The sequence below is a fragment of the Papio anubis genome, chromosome 18 (genome assembly GCF_008728515.1).
Source record: "Papio anubis isolate 15944 chromosome 18, Panubis1.0, whole genome shotgun sequence".
NCBI classification, from domain to species: domain Eukaryota; kingdom Metazoa; phylum Chordata; class Mammalia; order Primates; family Cercopithecidae; genus Papio; species Papio anubis.
The window spans coordinates 5,129,434-5,152,493 of record NC_044993.1 but is presented as its reverse complement, the minus strand read 5'-3'; the positions used below and the strand labels follow the sequence as shown (position 1 = coordinate 5,152,493).

The window sequence follows — 23,060 nt, the reverse complement described above, 5'->3', positions numbered from 1 at the left end:
CCTGCCTTTCCCAGACCACTGACTCAAGTGTTTGTGTCCTTTGGCGGCACCTGCATAAACACACCCAGGATCAATACTTTGCATCCTTCAATCCAGTCAAGCTGACACTCAGTATTAACCATCACAGCCCAGGAGTTCCAGATCAGCCTGGACAACATAGCAAGAACCCATCTCTACAAAAAATAAAATAGAAAATCAGCCAGGTGTGGTCATGCGCTCTCTGGTCCTGGCTGTGGCCTGGGAGGCTTAGGTGGGAAGATCACTTGAGCCCAGGAGTTTGAGGCTGCAGTGAGCCATGATGGCGCCACTGCACTCCAGCCTGGGCAACACAGCCAGACCCCAACTCTAAAAATATAAAACAGACATTTGAATAAGAATGTAAAAGCAAACAACGTGATTTTCCAAATGAGCTCACTAGTGGGAAGCACCTGCAACATGGACGGCTGGGCAGGATCAGTCCTCCCGGGCTGTTTGGCCCTTTACTCCTGTGTCCTTGCCCCCACTGGCCTCCCCTTCATGTGTGTGTCTTGCTCGTGCTCCCTGACTGTGCTAGAGGTTTCTTGCCCCCATTCCCTCAGCTCTCAGGACTGGAGCTGTTGGAAGCGATGTGATTTTCTACCTAGTTCACCTTTTTTTTGAGACATGGCCTCCCTTTGTTGCCCAGGCTGGAGTGCAGTGATGCAATCTTGGCTCACTGTAGCCACAACCTCCCGGGCTCAAGGGATCCTCCCGTCTCAGCCTCCCAAGTAGCTGGGACTACAGGCAGATGCCACCATGGCTAATTTTTTAAGTTTTTTGTAGAGATGGGATCTCACTATATTGCCCAGGCTGGTCTCAAACTCCCAAGCAATCCTCCCTCCTTGGCCTCCCAAAGTGCTGGGATTACAGGCGTGCGCCATCACGCCTGCCCACCATTTCTTCACTGGTTCCCATTTAGGATGTTTCCACTTCTGCTACTATAAATAACACAGGTTTCTGGTGCCTAAAACGTTTGTCATGTTTTGGGATATCTCCTCAGGCTCCCAGAAGTTATGTCCCCGACGGGGCATGGCTGGGCCATGGGGCTGACCATGCTCTTGTGGCTCAGGCTTTGTGTGTGTGTGTGTGTGTGTGTGTGTGTGTGTGTGTGTGTGTGTGTCTCCATTGGCAGCCTTGTCATGACTGAGGGGACTTGCAGAGAGTTGGGTGGGCTCTGCTGGCAGGGGAGGGTGGGGTAGACGTGAGATCAGGCTGGTGGGCTCTGGAGTGAAGAACAGGTGGGCTAGATCAGGGGTCCCAGACCCTCAGGACCCAGGTCCTCTGTTGTCCCAGCCAGCTGTTCATGGCTGACTGCCCACTGGGGAGAGGAGACGTCCTAAATGGGGATGGGGCTGGAAGAAGGAGCGATCTGAACACTAAGACAGACCGTCTGGGTCTGGATCATGTATCACCTGTGGCAGTCCTGGTGTAACCCCCGCCTCCAGGGAGCCTTCCTGGACTTCACAGACAGACAGTGCACCTGCCCCATGTTCATCACTCCCCCAGACTCCTTGGGAACCTTGATCGTCCTGTCGTCTCAGCTGCCAGCTCACTCCAGGGCCTCCAGGGGCACGTGGCAGGGGTGTCTTGTGTGTTGTTTGAATAAATATGCCAATAGCCACAGAGGGGCATTTTCAAAGAACAAATGTGCACAGAGACCTTAGATGCCAGTTGACGTCCACCAACATAGCCCCATGTACTAATTTTTAAATTTTTGGTGGAAAGTATCCAACTTTCCTCGGCAGGTACCCAATTTCCCTAGCTAATCATGCAGCAAGTCTCCTCTGAAGCAGCTTCTCTGTAGAAGCTACTTACCAAGAGCATATCCAGGAGGCCTGGTAAGGCCTTGACCTCTAACGGAGATGGAGCAGGGATAAGGATATAAAAAAGAGGTATTCTCCCCTCTCACCCCCGCCTGTGTGGTGATAGAAGGCGCAGGCTTCGGGGAAAGGTGGTTTGACTCCCAGCCCAGCTACTTCCCAGCTGTGTGAGCCTGGGCAGGGCCCTTGCCCTCTCTGAGCCTTCTTCCTCATCTGTGAAATGTGGCCAATCATGCCTCCGAAGGCAAATGGGAGGCTGACAGGAGAAAATGCCAGGGATGGCTGGGCGTGGTGGCTCATGCCTGTAATTCCAGCACTTTGGGAGGCTGAGGTGGGTGGATCACCTGAGGTCGGGAGTTCAAGACCAGCCTAACCAACATGGAGAAACCCTGTCACTACTAAAAATACAAAATTAGCCAGGTGTGGTGGCACATGCCTGTAATCCCAGGCTGAGGTAGTATAATCGCTTGAACCCGGGAGGTGGAGGTTGCGGTGAGCCGAGATTGCGCCATTGCACTCCAGCCTGGGCAAAAAGAGCAAAACTCTGTCTCAAAAAGAGAGAGAGAGAGAAGGAGAGAAAGAAAGAAAATGCCGGGGAGGGCCCAGCCAGCATCTGGCCAGTGCTCGGTGAACGTTAGCTCTGAGTGTGGTCACCAGGTTTAGAACCAGGAGGGAATCTGCAGAGTGATATAGCTAATGCCCTGAGACCCCAGCCCGGAGCAGAATGGGGCACAGAATAACCTTGCCGTGACCTCTGCACGGAATTTCCCCGGGCCCGTGCTGGGCCATACAAGGTGTCTTCATTAGGAGGTACTCGGATCCAGCCCATCCTGCGGGTAAAGCCTTCTACTTTTCACATGTGGGTGTGAGAGCCAGGACTGTCTGTCTGCCCATTTTCTTAAATAGAGAGTCCTCAAATGCTTTAGACCGCTTTACCAAACTCTCCTCAGCTAAATAAAGCTGCGATTATGAGGTCTCAACATCCTAAAGGCCAGTGGAAGAAAACCCGGCTTATTCTCGAGCCAGCTCCCGCTCTCAGTGAGGGCAAGCCTGAATAGCCTCATTGACGGGAAGAGTAGACACGCGCCCAGGCAGCCTCTGCAAACCCGGTGTCTTCCTGAAGCTTCCACAGATAGCTTTTGCTGCCAGAGGTGTTTTCAGAGTTCCCTTTTTGAATGTCTTTAAGCTCTGTTGCTGGACATATGCTCTTTTCTTTAGGTGACAGGATTCTCTGGGGGTTTTGATAATTCATGCGTTTGGTGAATTTTGTTGAGCAACTGCTGAGTGCTGGGTGCCAGGTATGAGGCAGGCTGGCCCCCGGCCTCTGGAAGTTTGCAGCTGGTGGATGAGGCAGGTGGTGGGGAAATGACAGCTGCGAGCAAGCTGCTGGGGAACAGTGCAGGGTGACCCATGAGCACATCCAAGATTAGAATTGGGGCTCAGAATGGCTTCCCACCTTCCGACTTAAACCCGTCCCTTCCGCTTGTGGGACAGGACCAGCCTGGGGTGGTGGTTGTAGGGTAGTGAAACCGGCCAGTGAAGCAGCTATACCCCAGCCTGGGAAGGTGTCAGGGAGTCAGTCATTTGCCCCTCGTTTGGCTGTTTGGTGTTGTGTGGACACAAAACACTTGCTCTGTCCTTTAGCAAAGAAAGCTCATGTATTTTAAGAAGTGGAAATAAGACTTTGGGATTGAGGAACACTTGATGAAACTTGGATTTTTTTTTTTTTTTGAGACGGAGTTTCACTCTGTCACCCAGGCTGGAGTGCAGTGGCACGATCTCCATTCACGGCAGCCTCCACCTCTCTACCTCCCAGGTTCAAGCACTTCTCCTGCCTCAGCCCCCCAAGTAGCTGGGAATACAGGCACCTGCCACCATGCCCAGCTAAATTCTGTATTTTCAGTAGAGACAGGGTTTCACCATCTTGGCCAGGCTGGTCTCGAACTCCTGACCTCATGCAATCCACCCGCCTCGGCTTTCCAAAGTGCTGAGATTACAGGTATGAGCCACCACACCTGGCCCTGAAACCTGGATTTTAATCCAAAACCACAAAGAGACCTGCGAGGGCGCTCTAGTTATTCTCCTTGAAATTGTTGTCACCCAGATACATCTATTGCCTTTTTTGCTTGGGCAGCTTGGAGGCCACAGGTTTCCAACTCTGGTCCAAAGACATCTGTTGGGGCACGGGAGGGGCGTGCCATAAGTGAAGGTATTCATGGTCCCCAGCAGAGACGCTCCTGAATTTGTCTTTGATCAGGGCCGCTCTGGCAAATGAAAGTAGCAGTTTCTTTGCTTTAGCTGGAGTTTACAGATTGGTATCCTGCTGGTCTGATTGCAGGTTCTGGTGAGCAGTTTGTAGTTGTCCTTCAGGTTGAAAACTGGAAGATAAGCTAACTGAGGTTTAGTAAGTGCAATCTCTTTGGTTAATTAAAATGTTTTACAACATGGGTCGTGGTCATAGTTGGAGAAATAATAATATACCATGTCCTTGAATAAGGAAAAGATTGTTCTTTTGGATAGTCGGATAGTTCTACATGTTGAGCGTGACATTATCGGACAGGAAAACTCCAGTACAGAAGTAACAGTTGAGCTGGTTAAGTGGCCCTGACTGGCAGGGGGAGAGAAGGGATGGAAATGGGCTGGTGTGAGGTGCAGTTGGGGTCTAGGAGCACTGAGGCTGGCTTTTGTGCGCCATGATGGGTGCATGATGAGGAAGACCCTTCCCCAGTGAAAACCCAGGGACAGGGAGGGGACTTCCTGGGGGTCCGCCATGGCTTTGGGCCAGTGGCTGAGGAAGTTTTGTTTTGTTTTGTTTGAGACAGAGTTTCACTCTTGTCACCTACGCTGGACTGTAATGGTACAATCTCGGCTCACTGCAACCTGCACCTCTCGGGTTCAAGCGATTCTCCTGCCTCAGCACCCCCCAAGTACCTAGGATTACAGGCGCCCGCCACCATGTCCAGCTAATTTTTGTATTTTTAGTAGAGACGGGGTTTTGCCATGTTAGCCAGGCTGGTCTCAAACTCCTGACCTCAGGTGATCCACCCACCTCAGCCTCCCAAAGTGCTGGGATTACAGGCGTGAGCCACCGCACCCGGCCTGAGGCAGCTTCTTGAAGTTGTTTCGTGGGGACAGAGGGTCAGGTGGAGGAGGAGATGGGACAAGAAAGCATTATGATAACCCAGGTGTGGGCGGGAGGCCTGCTAACCTCTGGGCAGCCTGGCTAGTCTTGGGTCCAAAGCAAACGCAGTGAGCGGAGAGCGTCCCCATCTCATCTGGGCTGGTAGAATTCCACCTGGCCAGGTCTGTTCTGAAATGTAACTTTCTCTTTGCCACTGAAACGATTCTTTGTAAAACCAAACCTCAAACACGTTTCGTTTTCAAATTGCTTTTTTTATCCCCCGAACTGCGTTTTTGTTGAATCCCAGTGTGTTATTTTTTTTCCTCCCTCTCCAATATTAAGAAGAAAACTACACTCCAAAACCTGAAACGGACGAGATGAATGAGGTGGAAACGGCTCCCATTCCTGAAGAAAACCATGTTTGGCTCCAACCGAGGGTGGTGAGACCCACCAAGCCCAAGAAAACCTCTGCGGTCAACTACATGAGTGAGTCTGGGCCCTCCTCCGCCCCGCCTGCCCTCCCAGCCACCTCCAAAGGGGACAGGGTGGGTGGAGGAGGGGAGCTAGTGGATTTAGGTCTGCAAATCCACAAACAGTGGGAAACAGGGTGCGGCGAAGCTCATGGAGGCACAACCGTAAGACGTTTTTCAAAAACGATATTTTTAAGTCATTTCAAAAGCAAGCATTATAGGACTTGCGCTTGGGTGGCATTTTTTTCCCCCAGACAGGTATTTTAAGGTTAGACCTTCCCTTGTCCTTTCAAAAGGGACCTGGGCTGAAGTTGGGTTCCTCTGGAAGGCGCTGGCCCCGCAGAGGGCAGGCAGCATCCAGGCTGGCTCTGGCAGGTTCCACTCCTTCCTCACCAGGACCTGGCTCTGGACTCAGTTGGAGCATCCATGAAGTAGGGGATAGTGATGCCGCATCAGGCTTGCCCGGAGGATGAGCTGCAGCAACGCGGGTCACCCAGTGCCAGCTGAGGCCTCCCTGTACATTGAGATAATTGCAGAGTTGCCTACAACTCTTTTTTGAGATGGAGTTTCGCTCTTGTCACCCAGGCCGGAGTGCAATGCACGATCTCGGCTCACTGCAACCTTCGCCTTCATGGTTCAAGCAATTCTCCTGCCTCAGCCCCCTGAGTAGCTGGGACTACAGGTGCCCACCACCATGCCCAGCTAATTTTTGTATTTTTAATAGAGAAGGGGAGATGTTTCCCCGTGAGACTTCCAGGAATCCACAAAATATTAGGGATTGCTCACCTCTGGCCCTTTGGCTCCCCGGGCACCTCAGCTGCCCAAGCTTTTGTTCTCCCTGCCTTCACCTCCCCAGGGTGGAGTTCAGCTCACCTTCAATTTCCCTGGACACTGCTGCGGGACCTCATTCGCAGCCGCTGTTTCTGCAGGTCTGGGGCTGTGGAGGGCTGTTTTCGCTCAGGCGGGGCTGGAGGCCTGGGCTGGATGCCCTTGGCTCTCCCCATTTGCCCCGCAAGCCTCAAAGGCCCTACAACTAGACCCCTCTTTGAGGAACAGCCTCACACTCGCCTTCTCAGAGCCCCTCTCTTCTTTTCTTTTTCTTTTTTTTTTTTTTTTGAGACGGAGTCTCGCGCTGTGTCACCCAGGCTGGAGTGCAGTGGCGCGATCTCGGCTCACTGCAAGCTCCGCCTCCCAGGTTCACGCCATTCTCCTGCCTCAGCCTCCGAGTAGCTGGGACTACAGGCGCCCGCCACCACGCCCGGCTAGTTTTTTGTATTTTTAGTAGAGACAGGGTTTCACCATGTTAGCCAGGATGGTCTCGATCTCCTGACCTCGTGATCCACCCGCCTCGGCCTCCCAAAGTGCTGGGATTACAGGCTTGAGCCACCGCGCCCGGCTCCTCTCTTCTTTTCATAACTACCGTCTCCCCTGCCCCCACCAGGCTTTCTGTCCTCTTCAGATGATGCTGGAGCATTCTGTAGCTTGCTTTGACCAAGAAATATGCGGAGGCCTCGTCCGTCCAGGAGTTCAAAATGGTGCCATTGTTTCTTTCAATAACATACGTTTACATCCCTTTTCAAACTATAACATGACTCCAAGACTGATATGTTCCCATAAAATAAAGCAAAAAGCTTTGCAAAAGGCATCTTGGCGATGGGGGAGATGACTCGGGTGAGCCTGGCTGGGTCCCCCGCCCCACAGACTCGGAGCAACGTCCTCCCTACCCCCTCAGGAGGCCTGCCCTGCAGAGCCCTGTGGGACCACAGGCACATAGTGTATGCCAGGCACCCTGCCAAGGCCAGAGTTCACTTTCTCTGTCAGTGCTCACAAAAGCCCTTGGAGGTGGTACTGTCGCTGTCCCCATTGTTCATATGTGGAAATTGAAACTCAGGGGGAAGTAACTTGCCCAAGGTCACTCTGCTACTGTAAAGCGGTGGGCCTGGGGTCTGAGCCCCCAGCGGAAGCCTTCAACCATCAGGCATCGCCCTTGCTCTTAGAATAGCACGGATTGGATTGCGGAATGTGCCAAAATGTCCCTCAGCATGGGGAAGGCTCTTCTCACTCTCCTGCTTTCGTGCCGTGACATGTATTTCTGCACTTCTCTCCTAGCCCAAGTCGTCAGATGTGACACCAAGATGAAGGACAAGTGCAAAGGGTCCACGTGTAACAGGTGAGCCTGTGCTGGGCTGTCCTGCCACTGCGGCCTCTGAGCCTGTGCTGGGCTGTCCCGCCACTGCGGCCTCTGAGCCTGTGCTGGGCTGTTCTGCTGTTGCATATTTAGCAAGCTACTCTCACCAAGCAGAACAGGGGTTAGGGCTGGGTAGTGTCCGGGCACGTGCTCGCCTCGGCCATTGGCAGATCCTATGGGAATGCTGCAGGATCTGCGCAGGCTGCTCCCAGTGGGCCCCACTGGACGGATGGGCCACCCCTGTATCCCCGCCATGGTAGATGAATAAATCCATCTAGCTGATGCAGTCATTCAGATGATGAACACTGTCTGCCAAAAAGAACGAGTTTGGTTTTGGCAGTGTGACTGCCGGGCTGTTCTTTGTGGTAGTAAGCAGCCAACAGGTGCAGCCGCCGCATGCACACCCTGAGTCAAATGGGAAAACCATGTCATTGGGAGAGGGGACCTTGCTCGTCTTCCTACGAATTCTGGCATCAGTTAGCCGAAAGCTGAATCGAGTTATTTAAAGCACATGTTAAAAAGGGAAGGTGGAATCTTCGGTTTTATATCACAAGGGTTTGGAATTTAGTTTGCCAGGAGAACACTTCACTTAGACGTTGGCCGGACTGTGATGAGAGGGACTTGGAGCAGCCAGGATGAGGCGGCTCACTGGGCTCACATGTGCTGCTGTTGTTTGTTGGTGAAATGAGCCTGATGTGTCAACAGTCAGCGGTGGAATAACAGTGCCTAAAACCTCGCACTCAGTGTTAGGGTAGCACTTGCATGTCTCCATGCTGGGCGAATTGGGGAAAAGCAGGCAGCGCCTGGCAGGGGCCTCTGCCGTGTGCACTGCCCAGTGTGGGCTACCAAGAAGCTGGAGTTGTCCTTTTGTGGCGATGCATCTTTCTGAACGTTAAGCACATCATGAGAGCTTCTCCCCTGAGTAGTACTCAGTGGAAAAAGGTGAGCACGTGTTGGAGAACATTCCTTGTCAGACAACATCGAGGCAGTTCCAGAGCTGGGGTGGGTGGGGCACTCCCCACACAGGGAGGAGGCGGGAATCTGTCCACACGAAGGCTGCTAGAGGCCTCCAGTCAAGAAGAGTTACTCAGCCCCAATCTGCCATGGTGGGAGTATCCTGAGTCTTGCTGTAGAGGCCGCCCACAGTCTGGCACACCTGTTTTCTGTTCATGGTGCTTTTACAAAAATAATAGTCAGTGGGCTTTTTTTTCTGACTTGAAAACGTATCTATGCTCATTAATAATGATTCAGGAAAGTAATAACAACAACAAAAAGGTAGAAAGAAAAAAATGTGTCCCAAAATCTCATCAATACCAGTAGCAATTTGATGTATTTCCTTCCAGTCTTTTTTTCTGTGCACAGATGAGGCTAATGCTGCTTATATATTTTCTTTTCTTTTCTTTTTTTTTTTTTTTTTTTGGAGTTGGAGTCTTGCTCTGTTACCTAGGCGGGAGTGCAGTGGCACGATCTCAGCTCACTGAAACCTCTGCCTCCTGTGTTCAAGTGATTCTCCCACCTTAGCCTCCTGAGTAGCTGTAACTACAGGCTCACACCACCACGCCCAGTTCATATTTTGTATTTTTGGTAGAGATGGGGTTTCACCATGTTGGCCAGGCTGGTCTCGAGCTCCTGACCTCAAGTGATCCACTTGCCCTGGTCTTCCAAAGTGCTGGGATTATAGGCATGAGCCACTGTGCCTAACCTGCTTATGTATTTTCACTTAGTATTTTCCAAGTATTCCTCACAGACTTCCTGCTTAGTGACTGCGTGATACTCTGACATACAACTGTACATGAATGTGTTTAGCCATCGCTTTGCTACCTGCTGGCTTATTTCCAGCTTTTCACAATTATAAACAGTTGGGGCCAGGCACAGTGGCTCATGCCTGTAATCCCAGCACTTTGGGAGGCCAAGGCGGGTGCATCACTTGCGGCCAAGAGTTTGAGACCAGCCTGGCCAACTGGTGAAACCCCGTCTCTACTAAAAATACAAAAATTAGCTGGACATGGTAGCACACCCCTATAGACCCAGCTACTCGGGAGGCTGAGGCACAAGAATCGCTTGAACCTGGGAGGTAGAGGCTGCAATAAGCCAAGATTGCGCCATTGCACTCTGGCCTGGGTGACAGAGCGAGACTCTGTCTCAAAAATAAAAAAGAATAAATAAATAAATAAACAGTTGAGATACGTTTGCAGGTCTGGCTTTCTGACTTTTGCTTGGAATATATATTTACAAGGGAAACTGAAGAGCTAATGGATATGAATGTTTTTAAGTCTTTCTTAAAGGTTTTCTTAAACTTCAGAGTGATTTATACTTCCATGAATAGCAGCACCATCACTGAGTTTTACCCTATTAAAAAATCCTTGCAGGCCAGGCATGGTGGCTTGTGCCTGTAACCTCAACACTTTGGGAGGCCAAGGTGGGTGAATTGCTCAAGCCCAGGAGTTCAAAACCAGCCTGGGCAACATGGCAAAACCCCCAAAATTAGCTGGGTGTTGTTGTACATACCTGTAGTCCCAGCTACTTGGGAGACTGAGGTGGGAGGATCACGTGAGCCCAGGAAGTTAGGGTACAGTGAGCTGTGATCGCTCTTCTGCACTCCAGCCTGGGTGATGGAGTGAGACTATCTTGGGGTTTTTTTGTTTGTTTGTTTTTTGAGACTGAGTCTTGCTCTGTTGCCCAGGCTGGAGTGCAGTGGCACAATCTTGGCTCACTGCAACCTCTGCCTCCCGGGTTCAAGTGATTTTCCTGCCTCAGCCTCCCAAGTAGCTGGGACTACAGGTACCTGTCACTACACCCAGCTAATTTTTGTATTTTTAGTACAGACAGGGTTTTGCCATGTTGGCCAGGCTGCTCTCGAGCTCCTGACCTCACGTGATCCGCCTGCCTTGGCCTCCCAAAGTGCTGGGATTACAGGTGTGAGCCACCACGTCTGGCCTTGTTTGTTTTTAATGAAAAAAAAAAAAAAGACTATGGTTGACCTGCTATTTCTGTGGATTCAACCAGCCTCCGATTCGACCAACCTCGGATTCAATCAACTGCAGATCAAAAATATATATTTTTAAAGTGTATGGTATTACAATACAATGATAAAAAACTGGTACAAATTTTAAAAACAATACAGTGTAACAACTGTCTACATAGCATTTACCTTGTGGTAGGTATTATAAGTAATCTAGAGATGCTTTAAAGCATACGGGAAAAGACCAAAGGTTATACGCAAATACTAGGACACTTTACATAAGGGACTCAAGCATCTGCAGACTTTGGTATCCTAGGGAAGTTCTGGAACCAATCCCCCATGGATACCGAGGGACAACTGTATTGTGCTTGTGTGAATATGAACTTCAGTCTGCGCCTGGGTAAACTCTGACTTCTCCAGAAACAATGGAATCCGCATAAATGAAGCTTTTCTATATTTAGCAATAGAGCTATCGATGGAAAAAATGATAAACTCATTGTGAGATGTAATCAACGTGCTTATCTCTGAACATCATTTTGTTTCTTCTTTGTCAGGTACCAGTGCCCAGCAGGCTGCCTGAACCACAAGGCGAAGATCTTTGGAACTCTGTTCTATGAAAGCGTGAGTGTGGCCAGTCCTCCTCTCCATGGCTTGTGTGGGATCCCGTTGCATATGTTTAAAGCAGGTGGTTGGCTTTAGTAGGAAAAAATTTTCTTTCCACTCCTTAGTCAAACCTGGCATTTCTAGAACTGGGGCGGGTGTATATTTATGGGCTTACAAACTAGCAAAGCCACTTTCGGGGACCGATCCTCCTGAAGGCCAGTCTCCGTCTTAGACGGAGCATTCACATAGCGGACTAAGCGGGGAGAAGGGGCTATTTGTCACTGTTCTTAGTTTGTAAAGCAACTCGGATGAGTTTTTAAGGTAAGCAACCCCAGGAACAAATGTGTGGTTATGGACAGAGGTGAGAGGCAGGAGTAGGGTGAGTTTTGGCTTGTCCTTCAGGCTTTTAGTGAGTTGAGGACAAATGTTTGGGTATTTCTGGTGAAACTTGCTAACAGAGGTCGAGAATATGACTCTGGTCTTCCCTCCCCTTCCCGCTAGTCGTCCAGCATATGCCGCGCCGCCATCCACTACGGAGTCCTGGACGACAAGGGAGGCCTGGTGGACATTACCAGGAACGGGAAGGTCCCCTTCTTCGTGAAGTCCGAGAGACATGGCGTGCAGTCCCTCAGGTAACTACTTTGTGATCGGGGCTCTGTGAAACGGCTTTCCTGTTTATGATAGTGTTGTTGAAAGTTTGAAAAGTATCACACAGGCTGTGCGTGGTGGCTCACACCTGCACTTCGGGAGGCCGAGGCAGGTGGATCACCTGAGGTCAGGAGTTCAAGACCAGCCTGACCAACATGGTGAAATTCCGTCTCTACTAAAAATACAAAATTTAGCCAGGAATGGTGGCACACACCTGTAATCCCAGCTACTCTCAGGAGGCTGAGGCAGGAGAACCACTTGAGCCCGAGGCGGAGGTTGCAGTGAGCCAAGATAGTGTCACTGCACTCCAGCCTGGGCGACACAGCAAGACTCTGTCTCAAAAAAACAAAAAAATAAACAAACAAAAAAACCAAACCCGCAGCTCTAACTCTAATGCAAATGTGGTTTTATAATTTGATCATGATATTAATATAATAACTAACTTCCTTTATAATGTTTAAATTTATCTTTTAAAAATTCGTTTATTTTGCAGCTGTGCTTAGATTAAATTTATCTTATATATTTGAAAACCATTATTCTTAGAAGAGGTCTATAGGCCTCACCAGGCTACCAGAGGAGTCCTTGATACAAAAAAAGTTAAGATACCCTGCTCTAGAACATTCTAAGAGCTCTCAGGCCGATAGGAAACAAGTAGAAAAGTGTCAAGTCAAGATTGCAAATAAGATAAGTATAGGAGCAAATGTTCACTTGTAGAAACGATTCTATTTGCATTTACCTAATGGCTTTTTTTTTTCTCTCTCTTAACAGCAAATACAAACCTTCCAGCTCATTCATGGTGTCAAAAGTGAAAGGTAAGCTGGCCAGTCTCTTTTGCAACCATAATACCTGGGTTATCTCAGATTTTTGTGGAAATTTCACTTCCTTGAGTCACTGATAGAATGTTTATCCTGCCTGTGAACATTATGGTTCTCATCATTGTCAAGGCTTTTTCAAGATGTCATTTCTTTAACCAGCTTCTAAGAATATCTGGACTTGAAATTGGCCCGAGATCACTGAACCAGAAACACAGGGCTGAGGTTGCCAGCTGAATGTCACAGACATACTGACACCTGGGGCTAGAGTGGCTGAGAGGTTTCACTAGGAGTGCCACTTTCTGTCCATTGGTAATGGCTACCTGGAGTGTAGTGTTAAGAAGGATTCTGAGGCCTCCATCTGAGCTCAGTGGAAAACAGAGCTTGATAGACTAGTAATGTCTGCCATGGACAAGAGAAGGAGGTAAAGGGAAGTGTGTGGCACTTACTTGCCGTCTCTGGCCCAGCTTTTTACATTGCTCAGTGTATATTCATTTGGAAGGTGGGATGCACGATGGGTGAGCACGCTCCAACCAGAAGTGAGCGGATGGGTCATAGCTGCCCACATGGCGCCCTTGACTAAAATGATCTCAGGCAAGCAGGGATGTAGGAGCCATTCCAGCTTCCTCCCCGGAGCTCTGCCAGCAGACCATGCCATTGTTTTGGGACAGCAACTCTTATCATTTGCCCTCCATGCAAAAGTTCTAGTTAGATATCTTTATTAAAATATGTAGTAGCTTTTTTTCTTATTGCAAAAAGAATGCCTGTTTATTCCAGATAATTTAAACATGGAGTGGAACTTTTTTTTTTGTAATGATGACCTAAATTCCAGCAGCCAGAGATAACCATGGTGAACACTTTGGCAAATATTTCAGTTTGTTTTCTCTATGTATTAGAAGTATGTACATTGGTAATATATACGTTGATGACTTTTAAAACTTGAAATGGAGTTACATACAATTTGGTAACCTAATTTTTTTCTTAAGTAATTATGTGTCTGGCTGATGTAGTAGCTCATACCTGTAATCTCAGCACTTTGGGAGGCTGAGGCGGGAGGATTGCTTGAGCTCAGGAGTTTGAGACCAGCCCTGGCAACACAGTAAGACCCCGTCTCTACAAAAAATACACAAAATTAGCTGGGCAGGGTGGCACACACCTGTATCTCAGCTACTTCTGAGTCTGAGATGGGAGGGTTGCTTGAGCCTGGAAGCTCGAGGCTGCAGTGAGTCATGATCATGCCACTAGACTCCTCCTCCAGCCTGGGTGACAGAGCAAGACTCTGTCTCAAAAAAAAATATATATATATATATATATGTGTGTGTGTGTGTGTGTGTGTGTGTAATGTATTTCTGTGCCTTTAAATCAAGCTTGTCCAACCCACAACCCATCAGCTGCATGTGGCCCTGGATGACTCTGAATATGGCCCAACACAAATTTGTAAACATGAGATTTATGCATGGACCTTTTTTTTGTAGCTCATCAGCTATCATTAGTGTTAGTGTATTTTATGTGTAGCCCGAGACAATTCTTTCTCCAGTGTGGCCCAGGGAAGCCAAAAGACTGGACACCCTTGCTTTTTTTTTTTTTTTTTTTTGAGACAAAGTCTTGCTCTGTCACCCAGGCTAGAGTGCCGTGGTGCAATCTCAGCTCACTCCAACCTCCTCCTCATGTGTTCAAGCAATTCTCCTGCCTCAGCCTCCTGAGTAGCTAGGATTACAGGTGTCTGCCACCATGCCTGGCTAATTTTTTTTTTTTTTTTTTTTTTAAGTAGAGACAGGGTTTCGCCATGTTGGCCAGACTGGTCTTGAACTCCTGACCTCAGGTGATCCACTCGCCTCAACCTCCCAAAGTGCTAGGATTACAGGTGGGAGTGAGCCAAGATCGTGCCATTGTACTACAGCCTGGGCAAAAAGAGCAAAATTCTGTCTCAAAGAAAAAAAGAAAAAGAAAAAGTTTACCTAGCCCTGGACTAAATAAAGACATGCTGTCAAAGATCACAGGTGGCCAGTATTAGAACTGTTTCCTTACCTCTGTTGTTTAAACACAACAAATGACCTTGAAAAAAAAAAAAAACCCTCGCCCCTCCGCAGGGATGAATGTGCCTTGACTAACAGCAGGAGGTGGGTGGCATGTCAGCAAGAGCTCTAGAGCAGGCACCGGAAACCTGGGCTCCCACCTCAGTCCTGGGAGGCCTCTAGAGGCACTCCCAGCTCTCTGGGCTTCCATTTCCTCATCTGCGTACTCAGAATAACACCTACTATGAGGAGCAAAGGTGATCAAGTCAGGAAAAGTTTCCAAATAAGACAGTCACCATTCAGATGAAAAGCACCACCAGCCCCACAGAGAAACCACTGGGGGTGACAACACCCTCAACCCGCAGACACACGCAGGCCATGGGTTTGGTCTCATCTCTTGAGTACCCCTCGGTGGGGTACGAGGAGCCTGCTGGGTCCTAGTCCCAGGTCTGTTCAAGGGCCCAGGGAACCCATAGGCCCTGGTAGTCTAGTGGCCCATTTCACAGCCCCGTAGCCTGAGGCCCAGGCATGCTGGGACCTGACCCTTTCCCCCTTGCTTCTCTTCACAGTGCAGGATTTGGACTGCTACACCACCGTTGCTCAGCTGTGCCCTTTTGAAAAGCCAGCAACTCACTGCCCAAGGTAAGGCGGACCTGATCTGTCATCTTTTCTATGCATGATGTTAGATGTAGCTTTTTAGGTTGGGTGAGGTGGCTTATACCTGTAATCCCAGCACTTTGGGAGGCCGAGGCAGGTGGATCAGTTGAGGCTAGGAGTTGGTGACCAGCCTGGCCAACATGGTGAAACCCCATTTCTACTAAATTAGAAAAAATTAGCCATGGTGGTGGGTGCCTGTAATCCCACCTACTCGGGAAGCTGAAGCAGGAGAATTGCTTGAACCCGGGAGGCGGAGGTTGCAATGAGCTGAGATCACATCATTGTCCTCCAGCCTGGGTGACAAGAGTGAAACTCTGTCCCAAAATAAATAAAATAAAAATAAAAAATCGGCTTTATTGAGGTACATGATACCATCCACCCATTAGAAGTACACGATGTGGGCCGGGCACGGTGGCTCAAGCCTGTAATCCCAGCACTTTGGGAGGCCGAGACGGGCGGATCACGAGGTCAGGAGATCGAGACCATCGTGGCTAACACAGTAAAACCCCGTCTCTACTAAAAAAAAATACAAAAAACTAACCGGGCGAGGTGGCGGGCACCTGTAGTCCCAGCTACTCGGGAGGCTGAGGCAGGAGAATGGCGTAAACCCGGGAGGCGGAGCTTGCAGTGAGCTGAGATCCGGCCACTGCACTCCAGCCTGGGTGACAGAGGGAGACTCCGTCTCAAAAAAAAAAGAAGTACACGATGTGTTTTGGCCAAGGCATACAGGGTCACGACGACCATCCATCAAAGCGGAGGACACTATCACCACCCCATGTCATTACTGCCCTGGTGGTCAGTCCTTCTCCCTCCACCTCCCAGCCACACCCCTGCCACCAGGGAGCTTCTTTCTGTTGCTCTGATTTTGCTTTTTCAGCAAAATTATGGCGCCATGGTGGGGTGTGGTCCTGGGTGTCTGTGGCTTCTTTCAGTCTGTGTCATGTGTTGGAGACTCAGCCGTGTTGTGGAGTGTGTGTGTTTATTCTTTCAAATCCTTATGCAGCATTCCATTCTGTGGATACGTGACAACGGGTTCGTCCCGGGAATCAGTTCTACAGGCAGCTAACCCCAAATGACTGATCCGTGGAGGATGATGCCTCCCAGCATAAAATAAAGGGTGTCCTGGCAACACCTGTCACTGAAGTTCCTGGTCGATCCTCTTGGGAAGGGAACACAGAGGAAACATCCTCTCATTTGAATGGGCTGAGGCGCCTTCTCAGATGGAAAAGGCCACGGGATGTCTCCACTTTGTAGATGTTCCCCAGGGTTCAGATCATATAATACATCTGTAATGCTAAGCTGCCCTTCAAACAGAGCACACTTTCTGACTTAGCTCCATTGTAAAACCAGAAATAGAATGAGAGTCCCAGGACCCGGGGTTGAAATGCTCTGAGGATGAAGACATCTGCCCTGGAGGTTGGGTGGTGTGGCCTTCATGAGCCCTTATACTGGGCTGGAGACCTGTGGATTCTCCAAGGGACAATACGCGGTGACGCCAGGGTCTGAGCAGTGAAAGGCCTGGGAGGGCAATGGTTGGGAGGGGCCCAGACTCCTTTCCCTCGGCCACCACCCCACTTCAGCCTTTGTCTGGGCCTCCGCTGCCTCTGCACCACCGTCTTGATCGCCCTTGAATGTTCGAGTGGGGATAACAGCCTTTTAGTAGATTTTCCCTGAATATTAGAAAGAAGCAGAAGGAAAGAATTTCAGAAAATACAAACAGAAAAACTTGACAGAGTACAGTATCCAAAATGTTAATTTCTGACCTGCCATTCCAAAAGAAGAAGTAGGAGAGAATGGAGAATGTTCTTAGACTCTCTCCAATTCTTTTTTTTTTTTTTTTCTTTGTGTTTGAGACCAAGTTTTGCTCTTGTTGCCCAGGCTGGAGTGCAGTGGCGCGATCTTGGCTCACTGCAACCTCTGCCTCCCAGGTTCAAGCCATTCTCCTGCCTCAGCCTCCCTAGTAGCTGGGATTACAGGCCTGCACCACCACGCCTGGCTAATTTTGTGTTTTTAGTAGAGATAGGGTTTCCCCATGTTGGCCAGGCTGGTCTCGAACTCCCGACCTTAGGTGATCCGCCTGCCTCGGCCTTCCAAAGTGCTGGCGTTACAGTTGTCAGCCACCACGCCTGGCCTTTTTTTTTTTTTTTTTTTTAAATCCACACACACACCCTTTCTCTCTACCCACTCATTTCCCTTCCCCGCCCCTAAGAACTGTTTCAACTTCTCAGTCCCTTTGCCAGGCCTTCTTCCTTCCCATAATCCTGTCCATCTGGGGCCCTATGGCTTCCAGCTGCCATTTTGGTTTCTTGATCCCTGGGCTCCAGCCCACGGTGGACTGTTCCGGATAAACAAAGAAGATCTTTTTTTAAGTGAAGCCTGTGCTGTTTCCCAGCTTGAGTTTGTAAAACCACCCAGGAGTCACTCATTTCCTCATCCCCTGGAGCATCTGTGGGGACTGACACAGAGTGATCTAACCCCTTCCACCGCAGGTTATCAGTGCCCCATCCTTGGAATATTCTGTGACTCACTGAGGTGAGGGCCCTCCACCCTTTCCTCCTCCACACAGGGAAGCGGCCTTAGAAAAAGTCTCTCGATGCTAATCTCCGTAATGTACCCACAGTATGAACTGGTCAACACCCAAGAATGGGAGGGGCGGCCTCACAATTCCACACTCTTCTCTCTTAGATGTTTCTTCCCTTTACCTTTTTGTTTGTGCATGTCTTTCGTGGATGTGTGTGTGTTTTTAAAAATTCTATCTACACTGTGTAAGAGAAGCAAAGATATTAATATCTTTACCTCCGCTGAGGGGGGAAGTATTGTTTTTTTCCTAATGAGGAAAACTGTGTGGCGGTTTCCTTTCATCTAAGAGCTTAAATCTTGGAATTCAAATAAAGAGAGCCAGCTTAAGAAGTTTGGTTTTCTGTGCTCAGACCCATCACATAAATGCTTCCTGTTTTCCAGAGTCCGTTGTCCGGCGCGCTGCAAAGACGAGCCTTCCTACTGGGCTCCAGTGTTTGGAACCAACATCTACGCAGATGTGAGTAGGATGCATTTGCAACAACTGTCTCTCAAAGCCTGTTAAGACCTCAACATGCAGGCTCCAAAATCTGGATACTTGAGACTTTATTCCAGTGCCTCTTAGCTAAATTAATTAATTTATTTATTTATTTAGAGACGGAGTCTCACTCTGTTGCCCAGGCTGGAGTGCAGTGGAGTAATCTTGGCTCACTGTAACCTCTGCCTCCCGGGTTCAAATGATTCCCGTACCTCAGCCTCCCAAGTAACTGGGGTTACACAGTGCACCACCACGCCTGGCTAATTTTTGTATTTTTAGTAGAGACAGGGTTTCACCATGTAGGCCAGGCTGGTTTTGAACTCCCGACCTCAGATGACCCGCCCACCTCTGCTTCCCAAAGCACTGGGATTCCAGGCGTGAGTCACCGCAGCCAGCCAACCCCTTAGCTAAGTTTCGATCATTCATTTCTGCAAACATTGCCCCCATTTCCCCATTTCTAGAGATAGTAGTGCTTCCACCTACCTGTCCTCACGAATGTAGATTCAGGAGTGCCTGGCCTTACTCAAATGTTTTCATAGTTTGAAGGCTCTCATGCTTCAGATAGTTCATTTTTCCAGCTATTTAGTCATCTTCCCAGCTCTCTGGATGCATTTATAGAAACTGGTCCACACACTGTATTTCTTCTCGGTTATGCACACACCTAGCCAAAAGCACAAAGAAGATAATACAGACTACCCTAATTTACTACTTGTTAATAGCACTCTTGTTATACGAATCTCTTCCTCTATTCTTTCCCTCCGAATTTTAACCAGGGAGCTTTAGCCTGGTTTTTCTTAGGTGAATCCTGCAGAACATAGTCTGTTCCCTCTGGTTGTCCAGGGTTTGGGGACATGGTGACACAGACGATGTGATTGTGGTCCCAGTTCTGCTGCCAGCAGGCTGTGTGATCTTGCCAAGCTGTTTCCTTGTGGTTGAATGGCCCAGAACTGGGATTATCAAATCCAGGGAATCTTCTAGATCTAAAATTCCGTAATTAGGGCAGCATCATTCATCTCTAGCTAATGTTTTTTATTTTTTTATTTTCTGAATAGAGACAGGGTCTCACTATGTTGCCCAGGCTGATCTCAAACTCCTGGGCTCGAGCGATCCTCCCTCCTTGGCCTCCCAAAGTGCTGGGATTATAGGGGTGAGCCACTGCACCCGGCCTGCAGATAGTGCTTTACTCAGCTGCTTGTCATCATCCCCTCCTTTACAGCTCTCCCCCGCCTCCCCACCACCATCTTTGCCTCTGTCCGCATTAATTTGTTCCAGATTCCTGTAAATATGAGGTCACTGGGCTCTGTAAGGTCAGAGCAGGCTTCATGACTAAGCGTTTTCCCCCTTTCTTTTTTCTTTCCTCTTTAAATGGGTCTTTTTTCCTTCTTGAAAGTGATTCAGCTAAAATTGAGTTATAAGAGTTAGAATTTTTATGAAGGAGTAAAATAATATATGTCGATTATTACACCAAATGTTTGAACCAAATTCTACCATTAAGAGACAGTCTGAGGTTTTCAAAGGATATAAAAATAAAGAGCTGGGCAAAGCTATCCCAGTCAAATACAAACAAACACATGAAAAGCAAGAGTGCCAATATTCCTCTCTGAAAAAGTGGAATTTAAAGTTAAATGTACTGAATGAGATAAAGTAATGTTACACAATGGCACAAAAGATACAGTTTACTGGAAAAGGAATAAAAATTATACACACCAAACAATATAGCAGCTAAACCTATAAAGCAAAAAAAAAAAAAAAAAGAAAAGAAATGCAAGAACTTAATGGATATTTGCAACAATAGAAGGCTAGTTGTTTTTTTTTTTTTTTTCTTTGAGACAGTTTTGCCCCTGTCGCCCAGGCTGGAGTGCAATGGCACAATCTCAGCTCACTGCAACCTCCCAGGTTCAAGCGATTCTCCTGCCTCTGCCTCCCGAGTAGCTGGGATTACAGGCGCCTGCCACCACACCCAGCTCATTTTTGTATTTTTAGTAGAGATGGGGTTTCACCATGTTGGCCAGGCTGGTCTCGAACTCCTGACCTCAGGTGATCTACCCGCCTTGGCCTCCCAAAGTGCTGGGATTACCTGCATGAGCCACTGCAGCCAGCCAGAAGGCTACTTTTTATTCAACACATACTATGTTTTAGGTCCTTTAAAAACACCATTTCTAGGTATCTTTATCCTTATCCCTGTCAGAAGAAAACAAGGCTCATCATAACTTGTCCAAATCCACGCAGTAAGCATGTGGCAAAGATGACAAACAGATGAAGATGTGTCCGGCTTTCGACTCTGCTTTTTCCCTAGTCTATCTTGCCTTGCTTAATGTTACCTGCATTCATAGTTACACCAATATGAACAGGCATGAGGGTGAAGAGCTACGTGCAGTCTTCAAGAACAAGTGTCACTAGGATTTTGAGGTTTTGGGACCACAGTGCTCATGACAGGGCTTGACACCATCATTGTTTGTTGGAGGAATAAATCAATGAAGATAGTGCAGTAGTCAGTACTTAAACAGCTCTTAAAAAAGGAAGAAAGAATGAAGCAGGGAAGAGGGAAGGAGACAAGGAGGGAAGGAAGAAAGCCTCCTCCGTATGAGAGGTTCTTTTCTGGCCTTAGTTTCTAGGTCACTGTATTCTGGGAAATGATGATGGCTTTTGGAAAATGTCTGTTTAGCTATGGGATTGATTTTGGGAGAGCTGCCTCCAGACCTTCAAAGGGCCTGTTCCTGCCTGTGGCTCCCGCCTGTTCACCAGGACTGCATTTCCTGGCAGACCCCTCGCTGTGTGGCGAGCTGCAGACAGAAGCATCAGGGTGTGGCCCAGGGAGCCGAGCCCACGGCGGTGACATTTGCCAGTTGTGGGAAGCCGGGCAACCTTTCCCCTCCTCTGAACCTCAGTCTTCTGTCCTCCCCGTCCTCCTTGGTGCTTGGATACGTTCTCACACTTGTGCACGTATCAGAATCCACCCCCACGCCTCCCTGAGGGCTGGAGCAGATTTCCAGGCCTCGCCCTGGAATCGTTCAGGATCAGTGGGGCTGGGTGAAGCCAGAGAATCTGCATTTCCAACAAGTTCCCAGGCGACCCTGCTGGTCTGGAACTGCATGTTGAGGACCACTGGGCTGGCGAGGACAAGCCCTTGGGAGTTTTCTGTTCTGGCGGTGGTGACTATGGCAATCATGGCGGTGGCATTTGTCTTGACTGACACCTACTAAGCATGTGCTGTGTGCCATCCTGCGTTAAGCCTGGGGTCTTATTTAATCGTTTTTTTTTTTTTTTTTTTTGATACAGAGTCTCACTCTCTGTCACCCAGGCTGGAGTGCAGTGGCGTGACCTCGGCTCACTGCAACCTCCGCCTCCTGGGTTCAAGCAATTCTCCTGCCCCAGCCTCCCAAGTAGCTGGGATTACAGGCGTGCACCACCACACCAAGCTAATCTTTGTATTTTTAGTAGAGACGGGGTTTCTCCATGTTGGCCAGGCTGGTCTCGAACTGCTGACCTCAAGTGATCTGCCTGCCTTTGCCTCCCAAAGTGCTGGGCTTACAGGCGTGAGCCACCGCGCTCAGCCCTTCTTTAATCTTCACAGGAGCCCTCTTCTTCCTCACTGTCATCACCCTATGTAGGACAGTGGACAGATTTCGGCTCCATGGCTCCACGCGGCAGTCCCGCCTCTGATCTTTATCAGCTGAGTGATTTGGGGCAAGGTGCGAGCCCCCCGCCCCTCAGTCTGCCTGTCTGTTGAAAGGGAATGATAATGGTAACACCTAACTGGTAGAGTTGTTGGGATCACTGTGTCAACGCATGTGAAATGCTTAAAACAAAGACGCGTGAAGATGTGACCTGATCTGCTTTATATGGAGAAAGGAGGGGCTCTGGGGTTCACACAGGTCATCCCAGGTCACACAGCCAGCAAGCGCTGGGTGCAGGATTGGTTACCAACCTCATGGATATCAATCGTTAATAAATACTCAGGTATTCCTGTTGCAACAGGCCCTGAGAAAAGGAATTGGACACCTTGTCCCGTTTACTGAAGCCTGCTGAGAGGAGAGGTGTGGGAGGAAGGAAGGGAGAAAGGAAAGGTGTTTGCGTGGGAGACGTGCCTGTTGATAACAGGGCCTGTGGCGTGAGAAAGATCCCGCCATGGGTGTGAGCTTTTCATACTGATGCCCTGCGGCTTGATGTTATCACAGAAAACTTTGTGTCACTTTTGTGTCCAGAAATCCTCCAGGGACTGAGTCAAAGCGCCGCCTCTGGGGCTGCTACCAGAACCTCTTGGCAAGTCTCAGCCAGGAGGGTGCCCCTCCCCCGCCAGGGCTTTTAGAGGTTGAGCTTGCGACACCGAAGGGATGGGTCCCTCCTGGCGTTCCATTGGGAAACAGCCCGGGCCTCGCTCCTGGTGCTGCAGCCGTTGGCAGTGTGAGCAATGCTCAGAGAGACAGAGAGCCTGGAGGCCTTATTTCATCTTGTTGTTGTTGTTGGAAATGCAAATTCTCTGGCTCCACTCAACCACTGATCCTGAATGCTGAGAGCGGGGCCTAGAAATCTGCTCCAACCCTCGGGTAGGGGCGGGGGTGGATTCTGAAACCTGCACAAGTATGAGAACTTATCCAAGCACCAAAGACTCCGCCTGCTGTAAAGAACAATGAGCCTGATTGTGTTCACTTACCAAACTTGCCCCTTTTGAGAGGAATTCTAAAATGGTC

The 23,060-nt window shown here is 49.1% G+C and overlaps 1 protein-coding gene across 2 annotated transcripts in view; it reads left to right on the top strand.

Moving 5' to 3' along the window:
* The window catches only part of CRISPLD2 (cysteine rich secretory protein LCCL domain containing 2), an 88,333-nt gene that overhangs the window by 40,561 nt on the left and 24,712 nt on the right, over nt 1–23,060 (top strand). Inside the window, exons 7-13 of one of the 2 annotated variants that reach the window (XM_031658049.1) lie at nt 5,305–5,445; nt 7,539–7,599; nt 11,134–11,200; nt 11,684–11,814; nt 12,599–12,642; nt 15,227–15,299; nt 18,276–18,351. In XM_031658049.1, the coding sequence (XP_031513909.1) occupies nt 5,305–5,445; nt 7,539–7,599; nt 11,134–11,200; nt 11,684–11,814; nt 12,599–12,642; nt 15,227–15,299; nt 18,276–18,351 (593 nt within the window). Of the gene's footprint in view, nt 1–5,301; nt 5,446–7,538; nt 7,600–11,133; nt 11,201–11,683; nt 11,815–12,598; nt 12,643–15,226; nt 15,300–18,275; nt 18,352–23,060 lie in introns of both variants that reach the window. The other variant, XM_003917259.3, reaches the window with a different exon arrangement.